We start from the raw sequence: 19,007 nt of genomic DNA on the forward strand, positions 1-19,007 counted from the left end.
CACATATTTGTCGAACCCCTGAGCACCTATGTAAGCTCTATAAAGAACCGACAAAAGGGAAAGGAAAAGAGACCAATTTTGTTGAAGATAGTGACCATTTAATTGGTTCAACTAGTTTCAATATTGTAGATTTTTTGAATGATTTCGAAGACATTGATTAAAAGATTGGTGAGACTAGATTGTAACAAATTTGTATTTTTCATGCATTCTTGTATTATAAAGCATGTTATATTTTGCATTTGTATTGTACTTAATTTTTTTTTATTGCATTTTTGTGAAGTTTGATATGGAAAATTCTATGAGCAAACATGGAAATAATATCATGAAAATTTGCATATCGGATAGTGGTACAACGCACACTATTCTACGAGATGAAAGATATTTCTTGAAAATAAAACCAACAAAAACAATGGTGAATACAATATCAGGTCCTGTAGAATTGACTGAAGGTTGTGGTAAAGCACAATTTTTGTTACCAAATGGTACAAAATTTCTGATAAATGATGCTTTATATTCACCACAATCGAAAAGAAATTTGTTAAGTTTTAATAACATATATTCTCATGGATATGATACTGAGACGATAACTGATGGAAATCAGAAATATATGTGTCTTACCACATATAAATCAGGAAAGAAATATGTGGTTGAAAAATTATCAATGCTTCCTACTGGATTGCATTATACACATATAAGTCCAATCGAATAAAATATGGTGGTTAATAGTTCTTCAATATTAACAAATTGGCATGATCGATTGGGACATCCTGGTTCAATAATGATGCGAAAAATTATTGAAAATACGCATGGTCATCCATTTAAAGACCAGAAGATCTTTCAGAATAATAAGTTTCAATGTAAAGCATGTTCTCTTGGAAAAATTATTATAAGACCATCGCCAACTAAAATCCAAACAAAATCACCCATATTTCTTGAACGCATTCACGGTGATATTTGTGGGCCAATTCATCCACCATGTGGACCATTTCGATATTATATGGTATTGATCGATGTCTATAGCAGATGATCACATATATGCTTATTGTCAACTCGGAATGTGACATTTGCAAGATTAATGACTCAAATAATAAAATTGCGGAATCAATTTCTCGATTATACAATCCAGAAAATAAGACTTGATAATGCTGGAGAATTTACTTCCCAAACTTTTAATGACTATTGTATGTCAATGAGAATTACTGTTGAAAATCTTGTTGCGCATGTTCATACACATAATGGATTAGCTGAATCATTGATTAAACGTCTACAACTGATTGCTAGACCAATGATTATGAGAACAAAACTCTCTATTTCTATATGGCCGGGGACATGCAATTTTACATGCTGCGGCATTAATTCGCATCAGACCAAGTGCATATCATAAATTCTCCCCATTGCAGCTTGCATTTGGTAAAGAACCAAATATTTCTCATTTGAGAATTTTTGGATGTATGGTGTATGTGCTTATTGCATCACCTCAACGATAAAAAATGGGTCCTAAAAAAAAATCGGTATTTATATCGGTTATGATAGTCCATCAATCATTCGATATCTTGAGCCTCAGACAGGCGATGTGTTTACAGAACGCTTTGCTGATTGTCATTTTAATGAAGAAATCTTCCCAATGTTAGGGAGAGAAAATAAACACATCGAAAAAGAAATCACATGGTATGTACCATCATTGTTACATTTGGATCCAATGACCAAACAATGTGAGAAAGATGTACAACAAATTGTGCACTTGCAAAGAATTCCAAATCAAATGCGAGATACATTTGCAGACACAAAAGGGGTAACAAAATCATATATACATGCTGTAAATGTCCCTGCTCGAATTGAAATTCCAAAGAAACAAATTGAAGACACTCATGATGTCATAAAACGCTTGAAGCGTGGAAGGCCAGTCGGTTCCAAGGATAAAAATCCTCGAAAAATAAAAGGCATAGAGAAGCACGATGATCATAAAATAAAAAATGGTGTTCCAGAAGAAACACCTGATGATGAAAATGTTCTGTCAGAACCACAAACTGACGAGAATCGTGAAATCTCTATCAATTATATTAATACTGAAAAAATATGGAACCGAAAAGACATAGAAGATATTGATGAGATATTTTCTTATAATGTGGCTTGTGACATCATAAATGAAAATGAGGATCATGAACCTAAATTTTTTGGTGAATGTAAAACTCGTCATGATTGGGCCAAATGGAAAGATGTCATCTAGGTTGAATTGGATTCGCTGAATAAACGTAATGCTTTTTAGCCTATAGTCCTCACACCTGAAGGTGTAAAATCTGTTGGATACAAATGGGTTTTTATTCGAAAGCGAAATGAGAAAAATGAAATAGTCAGATATAAAGCTAGACTTGTTGCACAAGGTTTTTCTCAAAGGTCTGAAATTGATTATGAAGAAACGTATTCTCCTGTTATGGATGCAATTACGTTTCGATATTTGATTAGTTTGGCCGTGTCTGAAAATTTAAAAATGTGTCTTATGGATGTTGTTACAGCTTACTTATACGGATCAATTGATAGTGATATATACATGAAAATCCCTGAAGGATTTAAGATGCCTGAAGCACAAAGTTCAAAACCCAGAGAATTTTATTCTGTAAAATTGCAAAGATCATTATATGGGTTAAAAAAATCCGGCCGAATGTGGTATAATCAGCTAAGTGAGCACTTGATAAAAAAAAGGATATGTAAATGATCCAATATGCCCTTGTGTTTTCATCAAGAAAACAACATTCGGATGTGTAATGATTGCTGTATATGTTGATGATTTAAACATCATTGGAACGAATAACGAAATTTAAGAAGTTATGATGTACTTGAAGGAAGAATTCGAAATGAAGGATCTTGGAAAAACCAAGTATTGTCTGGGTTTGCAAATCGAACAAAAAGAATGTGGAATTTTTGTTCACCAGGCAAATTATACAGAAAAGATCCTTAAACGTTTTAATATGGATAAATCAAATCCATTAAGTACTCCAATGGTTGTAAGATCATTAAACATAGAAAAGGATCCATTTCGTCCATGTGAAGATGATGAAGTTATTCTTGGTCCAGAAGTACCATATCTAAGTGTCATTGGTGCCCTTATGTATCTTGCAAATTGCACTAGATCGACCTGATATATCTTTTGCTGTAAATTTATTGGCAAGATTCAGTTCATATCCAATAAAGAGGCACTGGAACGGAATTAAACATATATTCCGTTATCTACGAGGAACGACAGATTTGAGACTTTTGTACTCAAAAGACAACAATCAAAGTATCATTGGTTATGCTGATGCTGGATATTTATCTGATCCACATAAGATACGTTCCCAAACCGGATATGTATTTACTCGTAGAGGCACCGCAATTTTTTGGCGTTCACAGAAACAAACACTCGTAACATCATCAAATCACGCCGAGATTATTGCATTACATGAAGCAAGTCGTGAATGTGTATGGTTAAAGTCAATGACCAAACATATTCAAATATCGTGTGAATTGACAGTAGACAAGAAGCCTGTGACACTATATAAATATAATGCTGTATGTATTGCTCAAATGAAAGAAGGATACATCAAAAGTGACAGAACCAAACATATCCCCCCAAAATTCTTTGCCTAAACTCAAGAGCTTGAGAAGAATAAAAATATTGATATATGTTACATTCAATCAAGTGAGAACTCATCAGATCTCTTCACAAAGGCACTTCCCACGACGATATTCAGAAAGCATATATACAACATTGGGATGCGCAATCTACGGAATATGTGAAGAATCACTCATGTTAACATGAGGGGGAGTTTACGTGACTGCACTTTTTTTTCTTACTATGGTATTTATCCCACTGGGTTTTTTCTAGTAAGGTTTTTAACGAGGCAGTATAAAACATGTAATGAAGACAGTCATCATATAACGATCATCATCACAAGGGGAAGTGTTGAAAAATATATTATTATTATTATTATTATTATTATGTTGAATATTGAATATTGAATGTTGAATGTTGAATATTGAGTTGTAAAATGTGGAAAATTAGTGTGTGATGATGTAGATGATGATGTAATAATTTTTGGACTAATCTCAAATGTGGATCTATAAATAGGTCTTCATTTATGATGAAAAATACAATTGAGTTGAGAGAAAAATATTATAAAGTGTAGAGTTTGATATATTTTGAGTTTTAAAATTTTTACTTTTTACCATAAATTTTTACTTTTTCACAACAAATTTAAACTTTTCAAACTATAATATAAATTAATGAATTATATAATATTCTGGACGAGGTTTGGTACGTGGATGGTAATAGCTAAAGAGTATCACTAAATAGTGAATTAATGCGAGCAGTATATACTAGCTAGCTAGCTATTATACTATTGATCCTATATATATAGAAAAATGAGGCAACACAAGCCATCCATCGATCCTCACAAAATTTTGAGGAAAAAGAAAAAAATGGCAACAAGTAATGAATTGATCGAAGCTGAGAGAAAATTAGGAGCTGAGATATTCCACGGAGAGGCGGTGTGCAAAGAGAAAATGGGGCAGATACTAGAGGAATATTCATTGCCGGCCAGCATATTGCCACTGAAAGAGCTTATGGAGTTAGGATTCAACCGAAGCAATGGATTCTTCTGGTTGAAACAGAAGCAGAAAACAGAACACAAGTTCAAGAAGATTGGTGATACCATACTATACGACGTGGAAGTCACGGCTTTCGTCGAGCAGCGTCGCATGACAAAGCTCACCGGAGTCAAGACAAAAGCGCGGCTGATCCCCATGACCATTTGCGAGATGATCGTTGGATCCCCGTCTCATGATAAGGTCAAGATCGTTACTTCCTCCGGTTTATACCGTGTGCATCCCATCTCCGCATTAATGGAAGACTAATTATTTGATGAAGAGAAATAGATCATCAATCAAGCTGGTTGATTAATTATATATATTATATATCGATCTTTGCGGTTGGCCAACACAAAAAAATTATTAATAAAGTGTTTGTGCATGCCTTAATAAGTCCTCATTATAAGCATATACCACAAAAGAGCTAGTTTTCAATTAAATTAATACTCTCCTAGCTTTTATATATAGTTAGATTGATATATTACTCATGAATTATGCTCTATACAATATTCAATCATCTTGGATTGTGACATCTCGTATGAAACGAAGATTATCTCTGCATTCACTCATTTACTTCTTCTCATGATCCGCGAGTAATTTGTCATCTACAGATGCGGTTGATTATAGGATCATATAGCTCCATGAAAAGCAGTATATTATATGGTTGCTGCTTGCAAATACTAGCTATTTGAAGTATGATGATTGTTGTTGAGTTGTTCGTTATTTTTCTATTAAATTATGATCCAAATTTAATTAACGAAGTCTGAATCTCCAACACATACCTATGCTTATGAAAAATTTCATTTAGGCTTGTGCGATGATTAATCTTACATGCATCATCATCATGCCAACGAAAATTGGCATGGTGGAAAGAGAGAAGAACTAGATGTAGTACTCTTGCCATTTTTTTCATTAACTATAATTTAAAGCAAAACTTTATGGGCGTGTTTACTTAGTGAGATTAATTATATATAGATAAATAATATTAAGACTATTAAACTAATTTTATAGGATAAATGTTGAATAATGATGCATAAACAATCACATGTTTACTTTGATTAATCAATTTTGTTATTGATATTATGATTAAGTGACGAGTTACAATTTTGCTCTTTGTGTATAATATATAATCTTATTTTTAGTTTTTATTTGTAAAATTGATATTGTGATTTTTATTGAAAAATGTAAATTATTATTAATCCACATGTAAATTATTTTAATTGACCAAAATTATTGACTATAAATATTATTTATTTTTTAAAACAAAAATTAATAAATTGAGTTAAATTTTTTTCCCCCATGAATAAGGATAAAATCTAATTAAATTTATTAATCATATATTCAATTATTAAAATTTTTATTCATGTTTTATAATTTTTAAATGGATCTTTCGTATATTAAAATCAAATGAAATGTATTAATATATCTTAAAGTATTTGAAATTTATATCTATGTTATATATTTTTTTAAATGGGGTTTTCATGTATTATTTTTTGGAAGTAAATTAAGGATATTAGTGTAATTTTTTTCAACTGGAAACTTAATTAGTTAAAAATAATTATTTGTCACACCATTTATTTGTGATAAATCATCAAAATTTAAAATTTAAAATTGGTAAATATGAATGAACTTTATGAGTTAATATTTAATACGAGACCTCAAAAAATAAGTAAACATGTGATTGCATAGGATTATTAATTAGTCCTATACTTATCATAGCAAGTAAACGCAGTCTATCTATATAATGTGTGAGTGTGTTCATTTTCTTTTTTTTTCTTTTTTTTTTCTTTTTTGAAAGAGAAATTTAAATCTTTATTAATTTAGTTAGACGCGTTATCAAAAAATCTGATATGTTAACGAGGATCAAATTTTGGTAACCATTAATCCTGGAACTGGAGTGGGAATCATAGCCCACATTAAACAAATTGTGTTTCGGGATATATATTAACCTGTCTCAAATGTATAAGTAATTACATTTTTTTTTAAAAAAAAATCTCAAATGTATAGTCAAGTGTACATATTCGGTAATATTTCTATTGTTTTACAATATACCTTAATTGCATTGCAAATACATTAATTAATTCCAACAATATATGTAATGTTAAAATAGTCATTAAATAAGGATTAAAAAAGAAATTTATTTGTATAATTGAATTTTACAATTATATTTAAATAGTTTATGGGTTTTACAAAATTTCTAACCAAATCGTGCATATATGAAATATTTATAACCAACCCAATAATTTCGATTTGCTTTGCATTATAAATTGAAGTTTGAGTTTCATTTATACGTTATTCGTGCACATGATCTTTATTTGGAAAAGTATATATAGCTTGCAATTGACAATAGATAAAAGCGTGAACATTTTATTTAGAGGGTGTTTGACTAAGCTTATTAAAAAGAGCTTATAAGCTCCCAGAGCTTAAAAGCTGTTTTACGAGCTTATAAGCTGTTAGAACTTATTTTAAAAATAAGTTGTTGAAGTTTTTGGATAAACTTATTTTAAATAACTTAAAGATGTTGATGTGTTTGGTATTATAAGATCTTTTTATCGTCAAAATTACCAAAAAAAGTATAATTATATGAAAATAATGTTTCGAGTTATACATATATGAAAATAGTTTTAGAATAAACATATATTTTAAAAAATAAAATTGTTATAATATTTAATTTTAGAAAAATTTATGTGATTTGTTATTTTTTTTAAAAAAATAATATTTAATATTTAATAGGTGGAAGATATGGTGGAGATTTATTAAAATATTTAAGGATATTTTAGAGAGATAGAATGTTAAAATAAAATCTTTTTGAAAAAAGTACCTCACCCCTTACTTTTTTAAAAACAGCTTATAAGCTGTCAAACAACTTATTTTGACAGCTTATAAGCTGTTTTTAAAAAAAATTATCAAACAAATTCGGAGAGCTGTTTTTAAGAGCTTAAAAGCTCTTCCAAACAATTAAGGCCCCGTTTGGTTTCAAAAGTCAGGCCAAAAAAGTATTTTTTTAAGTGTTTTTCAGTTAAAAAGGTGTTTGGTTGACCAAAAAAGTGCTTAAATAAGCACTTTTTAAAGTCAAGATTAGAGCTTTTTTAAAAGCACAAAATTATAGTTTTTAAAAGCACTTATTTTAAAAAATCACTACAAAATCCAAACGGGCTCTAAAAAGAGCTTATAAGCTCCTAGTGCTTAAAAGTTATTTTACGAGCTTATAAGCTGTTAGAACTTATTTTAAAAATAAGCTTTTAAAGTGTTTGGGTAAACTTATTTTAAACAACTTTAAGATGTTGATATGTTTGGTATTATACCAAAAATGGTATAATTTAATGAACATAAAATTTTGAGTTATACACATACGAAAATAGTTTTAGAATAAAAATATATTAAAAAAATAAAATTATTTTACTATTTTATTTTAAAAAAATTTATGTGATTTGTAATTTTTTTAAAAATAATATTTAATATTTAATGGGTGGAGGATATGATGGAAATTTATGAAAATATTCAAGGATATTTTAGAGAAATAGAATATTAAAATAAGATCTTTTTGAAAAAAGTACCTTTCCCCTTACTTTTTTAAAAACAGCTTATAAGCTGTCAAACAGCTTATTTTGACAGCTTATAAGTTGTTTTTAAAAAATTTTGCCAAACAAAATTTGAGAGCTTAAAAGCTCTAAAACAGCTTATAAGCTGTTTGTAAGAGCTTTTAAGCTCTCCCAAACACCCTCTTAATCATATACTAGAATTATTATAAGTAAAGTTTCATAAATTAAAGTACTAATGCATGTTACAAATTTTTGCAATTTATAAAAAAATTTCTAAATGTTTAGGTATTTGGTTATGTTTATTTGGACATAAATATACAACAAATAATTCTCTATGTAATTGGAATGCTAACAAAATTTACTAATAATCAAACAAAATACTTGTATACTAAATAATTATATTAAATTTTGTCACATTAACATGGTCAAATTTGGGTTGATTCGACCCTACCCCATGGATATTACCTTATTGGATAGGTGACAATATGTAATTGGTGCATATCATGTGGACGGTAGTGTCGAATTTTCGGTCAAATTTAGTATCCAAATCGTAATTAACTAAAAAACCAATCCAAATCATACACCTTGACACAGTTTTACAGGTTGATTTGGTTTGATCCACACCCCTACCCTTATACACGTTATATATAAAATAGTGATCTACATAAACAAAAAGTATAGTTAAATTAGCATATACATAATTGGGGATCATTATTACATTATAGCATTTTCATCTTCTTCTTATATTGTGTGTGAATTTTAATTTATTTTTATGAAAGTTATAATATGGTGTGAATTAAAGATGCAAAAAGTCCAACTTTTGACAGCACTATGGCCCGGCCTCGTGGATCGTGAAAGCCCAATCCAATCGAATTCCACCGATTAAAAGTTTCCCCCTTACTTTAATAATATTGTCGGAAAATGCTTCTGCGGCGGTGGGCCCCTGGGGAATTTAATCACGGAATATAGCCTTTTCCATGAAATGAAATCATGCAATTTTGTGTTCTGCCATTTCTTTTCAGGTTTAATTAATTAACACACTCTTCAGCTTCCTCTTCTTCTTTTTCCTTTATTTTTTTGGAAATTAATTTCCGCATATCACATCATAATTAAAATAAGCAAAACACGACAAGCATTTTGATTTTTGATTGGACAAGGCAGGCGGGCATTTGAACGGATACCGACACTAGTCGATTTGACAAGAAATTTGTATAAAAATCGCCGTGTATTAATAAATAATAAATGAATATTATATCTAATTTGGAAACAAAATTCAATAATTACAAATATAGTTGCATGCTGTATGTATCTAAAATTTCCCCCCCCATAAAATTAAAATCTAAAATCAACTATTTTGACATGAAAAAACATTAGAAAAAGCAAAACCAAAGGGCATAAATAAATATATTTGTACTGTGCGCGTGTATTGATTTGGGCTTTGGTAAGTAAAAAGATAGTGAGAAAAAGTAAAACTAAAACAGAGCAGAGCAGCTTCAATCCTGAATAAAAAACAACACTTGCTCTGTCTTTTCCCTCTCCAAGTTTCTCACTTTATCCTCCACTCTCTCTCTCTCTCTCTCTCTCCATACTTCTGATTCCAGTACTCCACTGTACTCACTGCTAGATACATTTTGATCGATAGATAGATGAGAATGAGAGAGGGTTTGGCATTAAAGATGGTTCGCGGCTCGATACGCTGCAAATGGGTCTCTGTCTTTGTGCTTCTGCTAGCTTGTTCCAGCCATGGCGGTGCTGATACTGCTGTCGAAGATGGTACATTCTTCGTCTCTTTCTGCTCCATCATATGTTTCTCTGCGAACTTGTTTCAGATACATTTATTTGAATGTCACCGGGTGGATTTCTGGGTTGATTTTAGCTTGGGATCTTAGAAAGTGAACTGTGTTGAAAGACGTGAACTGAGTTTTCTCGTGGTTCTGTGAACGTAGATAAATGTACCCTTTGCAGATACATTAAAAAAAATCCATTTTGCATCTTCCAAATATACTTACAAATTAACACCATCGTATGTATATTTAACCTGATACCCAGTGACATTGTTGTGTTTCTTTTCCTTTATGTGTTCTGAGCAACATTGATAGATAAACCATTTGATTATCGATTCCATTGTAGCAATTTGGTACTTTGTAGTGATTATATGACCCATATTGATTTGGCATCCAACTCAATAGATAAAACTCACAGGACACTTGTAACTGTTACTGTACCGCAGTTGTTAGCTGTAACTTACAAGATATTATAGTGAAAGTAGCATCTGGATTTTGGTAGAGGTGTGCAAAGAAAAATAGTTCTTGTCGTACCCCTTTGCACTTAATTATGCATGTGGGTCCTTGTGTTTGATCTGAGTAATCCCGGAATCATGAAGAAGTAGCATGCTTGCTGAACAAAAAGACTCAGAATTTGTCCCTATGTTTTTTACTACTGAACTTAAATTTTATCAAGAATAATTATATTTGCTTTATTTAGGAGATAGAATTGCTCCAGCCTGATTTCCCGCCGCCCAAAATCCTAATATTTTATTTAATAACATAATGATATCGGGATGGGAGAGAGTGTTTAACGCGGCTTCTTGATCTTGCCTAAAGTTGCCACACCAATAGCTGCTTTCTTGTCCTACAGTGTATTTGGTGTGGCTACGGCATTGCATTGCATTACATGCCATGTGAGAAAAAATGGCCCCGGCCCTCAATAATATCTCATGGGGCCCGTTTCAATTTGTATGAACTACTAATTTGACTGGACATTCGGGTCTTATGAGTAACTAAGATTTTAAAGTGATTGATTTTAGACTTTAGCATCTCCTAAATTTATTTTGAATTATTAGCTGTATATTTTCCAACAGAATTTGGCTAATATGTGTTGGACCTTTTGGCGCAGGCACACTCGTCAATGGTGATTTTGAGACCCCACCATCCGGGGGCTTTGCTTCTGATGGTGGGATTTCCGACAGCCCGGATTCTATCCCCGGCTGGAAAACCAATGGCACGGTGGAGCTGGTAGAAGCCGGGCAGAAACAGGGTGGGATGATCCTCATCGTTCCACAGGGTGAGCATGCCGTTCGCCTAGGAAATGATGCTGAAATCAGCCAAGAACTCAAAGTGGAGAAGGGCTCGCTTTACTCTGTCACGTTCAGCGCGGCTCGCACTTGCGCCCAGCTAGAGTCACTCAATGTTTCTATCCCCCCGGCATCACAGAACATCGATTTGCAAACTCTTTACAGCGTTCAGGGCTCGGACACTTATGCTGCTGCCTTTCAAGTGGAGGAGGACGATGTTCGTGTTGTGTTCAGAAATCCTGGAATGGAAGATGATCCCACTTGTGGACCCATAATCGATGACATTGCAGTCAAGAAGCTTTTTGTTCCAGATAAGCCCAAAGGTTAGTTTGGCCTGACTGAAATTTGTAACAAAGTCTCCATTTGCTGATGATCACTTGTTATATTCACATGAACGTCATCTGCAGATAATGCGGTTGTCAATGGTGATTTTGAAGAAGGCCCATGGATGTTCCGAAACGAGTCACTTGGCGTACTGCTCCCAACCAATCTTGATGAGGAGACATCATCACTACCTGGTTGGATAGTCGAATCAAACAGAGCAGTCCGATACATCGATTCTTACCATTTCACTGTCCCGGAGGGGAAACGAGCCATCGAACTTCTCTCGGGGAAAGAAGGCATCATCTCACAGATGGTGGAAACTAAGCCAAACAATCCGTACAGGCTAACGTTTTCCCTAGGCCATGCCGGGGACGCCTGTAAGCAGCCGCTGGCTGTCATGGCATTTGCAGGCGATCAGGCTGAAAATATACACTACACTCCCAACTCAAACTCTACTTTCCAAACCGAGGGTGTCAACTTTACAGCCAAGGCCGAAAGGACTCGTGTCGCCTTCTACAGTGTGTACTACAATACGAGAACCGATGACATGAGCTCGCTGTGTGGTCCAGTTGTTGATGACGTGAGGGTCGAGCTATCTGGTTCGATCAAGGTTGGGGGTTTGGGATTGGGTTTGGTCTTGGTCCTTGGCTTTCAGCTGCTGTTGATAGCTTTGATTTAGATAGCTTTGGATTCTCTACTTTTTTTGGTCAAAATTTTCTTTTGCCTGTGGCCTGAGAGAGTGCAATGAAAACCGAGTCCCCATGTTGGATGATTTACGTGCGTTCAAGGTTATTTTCAGGTGTTGGAAATGAAATGTGTATTGATGATCTTGTGTTTTAAGTGCTCCTTTTGAAGATAAGGAAAATGTTTCAGTCTTAATTTTCTGGCCAAGGCTAAAAGAAATTTACCTTTGCTTTTTTTTTTTTTTTCCCTCACAAAATTTTTACATATTAATTTATTATAAAACTAGTTTTAGGTTACAATTGTAGATGTAACATTACTATATAACCAAAAAAAAAAACATGTACTGTATTAACTAAAATAGTTGAAATAATTATGATAATAATAATAATAATAATAATAATAATAATGAGGGAAAAAAAAGACTGGATAATTCAGCGTTGATTGGAGACACGACATCGGGTTAGTTTATGCTACATCGGGAGTGTTTTTTCTCCTATTTCAATACCATTAGATCACGTGGGACCCATATATTTTTATGAAATTTGACATATGTGTTGATGATCCAATGATTGATATTTGATCACATCATGAGAAGAGAAATACTCCAGGTGTAGTATAAAATAATCCCACGACACCCGATTAGAGAGGCCTTAAATACAAAAAAAAACTCCAAGAAGTTTTATATAAGTTAATTTTGATGGTATAACCTAATATTTAGATAATAAATAAACTAAACAATGCTAGAGTTGTTACTTTTTTTAAAAAAAAAATCACTAGAGTTGTTTGAAGTGGGAGAAACCAACAAATTAAAAATATCAAAAAGAGAAAATAAATCCAAAAATAAATCAATTTACTTGAATGAAACATACATCTGATTAAATATAAATCGCGACGGAGCGTCGCTTTTGATCATGAGATGCCACATTAGTTTTAATACATAAAATCAATAAAAATATAGTTATATATGTTTATATTATATTATTTATGAGAAAATCTAATAAAAATTCGAACACAAAGTCAAAAACTACACTAATTAGATATAAATAAAATGGTAAAAACGCAGAAGAAAATAATAATAACGCAAAAACAAAAAAACAAAAACAAAAACGAAAAAACAAAAAACAAAAAACAAAAGCGTAAGGGTTAACTGGGAATGGGATGGGGACTGTATAAAATGAGGGACTGGTGAAAAAACCATTCTTTGGGAGAAAGAAAAAGACAAGGGAAATAAGAGGAATTTTCTCCATTATTAACCTCGTCCACTCCCCCCTCTCTCCGTCTCTCCTCTCATGGAGAAAGCCGAGGGGTATGCAATTCCGATCCCCACCTCTTTATCCCCAGATTCTGATCTTGATGACTATCATCCCGATTCACCGCCTGTTGGATCTCCGGATGTCACAGGATTTCAACTTTCGCCGTCTGCCGTGCTATCTGATGATCTTCGCTGCAAGATTATCAAGCAGGTGCCTTTTTTCTTTATTCAACTTCTTCCTTTGTTTTTTTCATGGCTCCGTGGGGTTTGATTGCGATTCACGTTTTGTTGTATTTAACCTGTTCAGTTTTTTTTTTTTTTTTCTGTGTAATATTTAAAGGTGAGCGGTCTTATGTGCTTTCCTTGCTCGGTTATGGTTTTAAATTCATTGGTTAATCAAGTGTGGAGGTCTTTCTTGACTTGCTTACAGTTCAAATAAATTTTTTTGCGTTTTTCTTGGTTAGTTTGTGTTCAGTGTTATAGTTCCCAATTTGAAAGATTCTGTGTTCTTTGATCCTTAACCGAAGTTTTGTTGTCTGGGGTGCATTATTGGATTAGGGCCTTTATGTTTAAAGTGTAATTGGGTTTGGTATGTCTATTTTGGGCACGTATGCCCTGGAATTTACTTGTTAGTTTATTATTCGAGCTGGTTTGTTGGTCTTGGTCTCATATACACTAGCATTTGCATGTTATTCTATGGTTCTTATGTAATTCTGTGTCTTGTTATGAACCACGAGGGTCTGATTGTGTCTGTAAAGTGTTGGAATAATGTGCAGATAAGGGGGCATGTGCTTAATTATTTTGTTGCTAGTAAGCTAGAGATCTTTGTTCCACAATTCTATCTATGACCTGGTGACTTCTGAATTCGATCAAATATTTGTCTGATTGTAAGATGTGCTTGATTAAATATGTATTTCTCTAATTTTAGAATGTATTATGCCTTACACAAGAAAATGAATTCTGTGTGATCTTTGGTGATATTCACATTGGTGCACGGTGATTGTAGCAGTATCTTTGTTATCAGAACATTTTCCATTTTTTCAGGTAGAGTATTACTTCAGCGATGAAAATCTGCCCAACGACAAGTTCCTACTGAAGTATGTTACAAGAAATGAAGGCTATGGTGAGTGTCATAGTATTTTCTCTCTTTCGGAGATCAATTGGTCCAGTCCAGCATGATTTCCAACATCATTTTTGTTTTTGATTTCTGTTCGTTTTGATACATTTAGTCTTACATCATATTTCGATTTTTTTGGTTTATCAATTATTGTTTTTGTTTTTCCATTTAAATGATAATCAGACTTAGAAATTTAAGTTTTTATGTCTGTTTAAATTGCTATGATACTTGGACGAGAATCAATGAAACTGTCATTCATAGTGATCCTACTCCCATGTCTTAAAGGGAATCTTCTATCTTCCAGTTCCTATTGGAGTTATTGCTTCTTTTAGAAAAATGAAGAAGCTTACGAGGGACATGTCATTGATAGTGGCTGCTCTAAAGGAATCTGCTCTTGTTGTAAGTCATTGCTTTTTTTGAAAGAACAATGGTTCTGACAATATTGATAATAAAAGTGAGTGTGTCCTAAGCTGCTGTTTTGTGATTTGATTGTTGATTGCAGGTGGTTAGTTCTAATGGGAAAAAGGTGAAGAGGCTTCATCCCCTACCATTGGCTGATCTGAAGGATCCGATGGTATTTTCTTCTTCTGATGAATTTGATGTTATTTTTTTCCGTGTTACTCAATAAGATTCATAAGTCTTATTAATTTTGTAGGTTTGCACTATACTTGTGGAGAATCTTCCAGAAGATCATTCAGTAGAAAACCTATATAGAGTGTTCGGTGAAGCTGGAATGTATGCATCTTTTAATCTTTTTTCATTTTTTTACTTGGATCATCTTGTTACTAGTCAAGTAACTGTATCTTTGCTCCTGTACTCTAGAATAAAGAATATTACAATCCGTGATCCACATGATGCGAAGGAGCCAAAAAGGTGCACAATCGCAGAGAAACTGATTAGTGGGAAGGTATGCCAAAGTTTTTTTTATATATATTTTTTTCTTAAACTTGATTTTTTTTATGGACTAATCTTTTATGGTTTTTATTTTGAGTGAGGTTGCAAATGTAACATAGTTCTTGAATGTGGGTGGGGGTGGGGGGGAGGGGTTGTTCAGTTCTTGAATGCTAGCAAATTATACTTGAAGTGACCAGTTATCAATTAAGACACTGTCACCGTCAAGGTTTCTGGAAATAAATTGGGTGGCATGCGGAGTTTCTGGAAATGAATTGGATGGTATTCGAATAGTTTTGTTTGCACGTTGGATGGCACAAATTTATTTAGTATTTGGTGTGTATTTGAAGTTTTAAGCAACAGGAGCTTGTTAGTAAATGAATGATAAATAAATGCAGAGGCTACAAATGGAAATTATTTACCAATTATAGGTGTTAATAGTTTATTCAAGCTAATGACCTGATCTCACACAATATGTGGACACCTTAAATTTTATTGAATTGTAATTTTATTTACGGTCAAAGGTTTTCCATCAAATTTTGAATTTTTTTAGAAATTTTTAATAGGCAGTTATGTATAATCATGCAATGTAATTACAAATAGTCAATTTTTTTGTGTAATATATGTAATTAAATAATGTTTATGCCTAAAGAAACTTCATACAATATATAAAATCTAGACAAAGTGCAAATAAATATATAAATGCAAACTAACAAGATAATTAAGGTGGTGGCAGATGGCGGCAGATGCGGAGGGCGGATGGAGGCGGTTTGAGGCAGGTGGTGGCTGATGGTGGAGGACATTTGAAACCAAAAGTAAATACAAAAGAGAGTGAGAGTTGTTTTTATTATATCTAAGATTTTTAAAATTGATTGACTTTGACTGGTTTTTAAAATTATTTGACTTTGATAGTTGATTGGAATTTTAAAATCATTGACCGCCTCGGCTGCCTTCTTGCCCGCCTCCGCCGCCGGATGGCCTCAGATCGCCTCAGAGACCGCCTTAGACTAAGGCGGGCGACCGCCATTAAGAACACTGATTTTTCTTAAAAATAAGGGTATTAGAGGAAAGAAAATTTGTTTGTATTTTTGAGAGATGGATAGTCATTAACGGGGTTTCCTCTTTTAAAATATTGTATGGATTTTGATTTTTGCATCTCTCTCTTTTTGATGTGCACTATGCATATACATTTTTCATTTCTGTTCACCTGATGTTATTGTCGACTGGTTTTTATATGAAGTTGCATGCTCTTGTGGAGTACGACACTGTGGAGGCTGCTGAGAAAGCTGTAAGTGTGCAGCACGGTCTGTTTTAAACATATCATGTCACATCATTCTTGTGATATTTTCTCTCTTTAGGTTGAATGATTAAGTGTGGGTAATTTGGTTTAGGTGACATTGTTAAACAATGAGCAAGATTGGAGATATGGATTGCGGGTTAAGCTTCTAAAAAAAGTGGTAGTTGTTTCTATCACTCTTTTTTTTTTTTCCATATTGCGTAAAATATATGACCATGCATCTGCTTCAAAATAAATAAATAAGGTTTTTTTTAATCCACTAGAGCAAGGCAGGCCAGAAGAAAAAAAATTGGAGGGAATCAGAGTCTGAAAAATGCAATAATGTTCAAGCATCTGAGGCATCTGGGAATGAGGAGAATCGTGATTCAAGTGAGCAACATGAATCACACGATGAAGAAGTACATCTTGAATCTTCTGGAGTTACTTTTAATGTTGTTCAACTCTATTAATTTCACTGAAGTTCTTAATGGGTCATGGCCTTTCTGCCTATATGCTTGAAACATGGAGAGAAAGATAAAACTTCTGAACGCTGATTCTTAATGCTAATGCACCGAAGCTTTGTCTGACTAGGTTTGTTCTCGAGCTTGTACTTGGTGACTTGATGTGTCTTTTGTTGTGATGCATTTAGATGGTGGACCAGTCATCGAGAGAGAAAAACGGGGTGCATTTGGCTAAAGAGAAAAATGGGCACAAGGGTCGAAACCATGCACCTGGAAGGAGACAGAAACACCATGGACCAAGTGGACACGGTTAGTTTAGCTAGTTTGTCATTATGACTTCTCCAGATTGTCTTGTAAACCTATATTTTTACTTTTAATTTTTTTTCTCAGGACATGGAACGCAACTTTCCAGCCATGGCATGGAACCATCCAAACCTCCACCAGGCCCAAAAATGCCCGATGGAACCAGAGGGTTTGCCATGGGCAGGGGCCGTCCCACAACTATCAGTTGAAGCTTAATGGTGTTGAGGCTGCAATATCTGGTTCTTGATTGGCAATCCTTGTTTTGAAAGTTTTACGTATCTATAACAATCTAAACTTGTGATTATACATGATGGCCATCTTGTTGCAGAATCTGTATCTGTGGTTTTTGTAATATAGCTGGCAGTGGCATTATACATTGTAAAATTTGAAACCCGTGTGATTTTTAGTGTTTCTTGGTGGTTCAAACAAAATTTCTCTCGATGGAGTACAAGAAGTAGACGGATGCTAGTTAGCAAACGAAAAACGCCAATGCTAGACTCGGGCAAGGAGGAGCATGTTCGAAAGTAACGTGATGTATTCATTTGGTACGCTGATGTGTTTGATTAGACTTTCTAAACGACTTAGATTTACGTAGAATTTTGTCTCTTTGAATAAACTAAGATTGGATTCGGATTGAGGTATTTAACCATTTGACTGTTTGGATGAATCAATATGGGTTGAATTTCTACTGCATGCTTTGTTAGAAACTAATATTAATCTGATCGATTGGTGAGAAAAGTGTGTTCTTATATCTTTAATTTTCTGAAGCGAGCCCTTTCAAATGGAGAAAGAGAAAATGGTTAGGTGTAATATAAAGATTTCAGATTCCATTAACTTGTCTGGCCTGGCCTAAACACAGTTCGATTTTCATTGTGATATGTTTGATTTATGCTAAGCTTCAAGCCTAAAAAATATTGTTTATCTGATAGTATCATGTATGAAGTGTAATGCTTGTACGCTTGTATTTATATTTATTATCTATTGAACTAATTTTTTTTTTTTTTTTTTTTGTGAATTTAACTCCAATGGTATGTTGAATTCTGAAATTTTTTGCTTCCAAACGTTTATATTACAAAAATAGGCCTACGTCATGTTGGTAGTTTGGTTGTCCAGTTTTCAAGTACTTAGTTTATTCTACAAATCCATTTTTTTTTTCTAAAAAAATGAATAAATAAATAAAGAGAAATGGAATTCAACGTTGTTGTACATTTCAGACTCGCACACCATCAATCTTAATTACTTGTCCATATATCTACTTTTCCAAAGATTGACTACTGTATAATTAATTCATCAATCTAGTCTACATTTTTTTTTTTTTTACGGGAAAAGCAATTATATTACAAAACATAGGATCAATCATTTTTTCCAAACAATTTAACCACCTAGGAAGGTTATCCTCCCAAACAAATGATCTTTGCAATCTAGTCTGCATGTTCTTCATGAATAAATTACATGTTTCTT

The 19,007-nt window shown here is 33.2% G+C and overlaps 3 protein-coding genes across 4 annotated transcripts; all 3 read left to right on the forward strand.

The window, feature by feature from the left end:
- Window positions 1-4,398: 4,398 nt before the first annotated feature.
- LOC140867492 (uncharacterized) lies at window positions 4,399-4,890 on the forward strand. The gene has a single exon (XM_073272564.1). The coding sequence runs from the start codon at window positions 4,399-4,401 to the stop codon at window positions 4,888-4,890; it is 492 nt and encodes a 163-aa protein (XP_073128665.1).
- Window positions 4,891-9,673: 4,783 nt separating this feature from the next.
- Window positions 9,674-12,423, forward strand: LOC140866288 (protein DUF642 L-GALACTONO-1,4-LACTONE-RESPONSIVE GENE 2-like). The gene is made up of 3 exons (XM_073271250.1): window positions 9,674-9,938; window positions 11,061-11,561; window positions 11,646-12,423. Exons 1-3 carry the CDS (start codon window positions 9,812-9,814, stop codon window positions 12,239-12,241), a joined length of 1,224 nt encoding a protein of 407 aa, XP_073127351.1. The 5' UTR covers window positions 9,674-9,811; the 3' UTR covers window positions 12,242-12,423.
- A 1,012-nt stretch (window positions 12,424-13,435) lies between these two features.
- On the forward strand, window positions 13,436-18,005 carry LOC140861919 (la-related protein 6A). Of its 2 annotated transcripts, none has more exons than XM_073264921.1 (11): window positions 13,436-13,709; window positions 14,543-14,621; window positions 14,920-15,014; window positions 15,118-15,189; window positions 15,271-15,350; window positions 15,438-15,522; window positions 16,747-16,794; window positions 16,898-16,963; window positions 17,067-17,201; window positions 17,432-17,552; window positions 17,634-18,005. In XM_073264921.1, the coding sequence occupies exons 1-11, from the start codon at window positions 13,536-13,538 to the stop codon at window positions 17,753-17,755; spliced, it is 1,077 nt and encodes a 358-aa protein (XP_073121022.1). In that variant the 5' UTR covers window positions 13,436-13,535; the 3' UTR covers window positions 17,756-18,005. The 2 variants fall into 2 exon arrangements, with proteins under 2 accessions (XP_073121022.1, XP_073121023.1); XM_073264922.1 differs by having other exon boundaries at window positions 13,664-13,709; window positions 14,901-15,014.
- The last annotated feature ends 1,002 nt before the right edge of the window (window positions 18,006-19,007 follow it).

This window comes from Henckelia pumila, chromosome 4 (assembly GCF_033568475.1).
Source record: "Henckelia pumila isolate YLH828 chromosome 4, ASM3356847v2, whole genome shotgun sequence".
Lineage (NCBI taxonomy): Eukaryota > Viridiplantae > Streptophyta > Magnoliopsida > Lamiales > Gesneriaceae > Henckelia > Henckelia pumila.

What these genes read in the sequence shown, in the direction of transcription:
- LOC140867492 (XM_073272564.1), top strand. Translation starts at nt 4,399, where the DNA reads ATGAGGCAACACAAGCCATCCATCGATCCTCACAAAATTTTGAGGAAA.
- LOC140866288 (XM_073271250.1), top strand. Translation starts at nt 9,812, where the DNA reads ATGAGAATGAGAGAGGGTTTGGCATTAAAGATGGTTCGCGGCTCGATA. An exon ending in TGATACTGCTGTCGAAGATG is followed by an intron (nt 9,939 to 11,060) that starts GTACATTCTTCG and finishes CTTTTGGCGCAG; the next exon opens with GCACACTCGTCAATGGTGAT. An exon ending in TGTTCCAGATAAGCCCAAAG is followed by an intron (nt 11,562 to 11,645) that starts GTTAGTTTGGCC and finishes CGTCATCTGCAG; the next exon opens with ATAATGCGGTTGTCAATGGT.
- LOC140861919 (XM_073264921.1), top strand. Translation starts at nt 13,536, where the DNA reads ATGGAGAAAGCCGAGGGGTATGCAATTCCGATCCCCACCTCTTTATCC. An exon ending in ATGAATCACACGATGAAGAA is followed by an intron (nt 17,202 to 17,431) that starts GTACATCTTGAA and finishes TGATGCATTTAG; the next exon opens with ATGGTGGACCAGTCATCGAG. An exon ending in CCATGGACCAAGTGGACACG is followed by an intron (nt 17,553 to 17,633) that starts GTTAGTTTAGCT and finishes TTTTTTTCTCAG; the next exon opens with GACATGGAACGCAACTTTCC.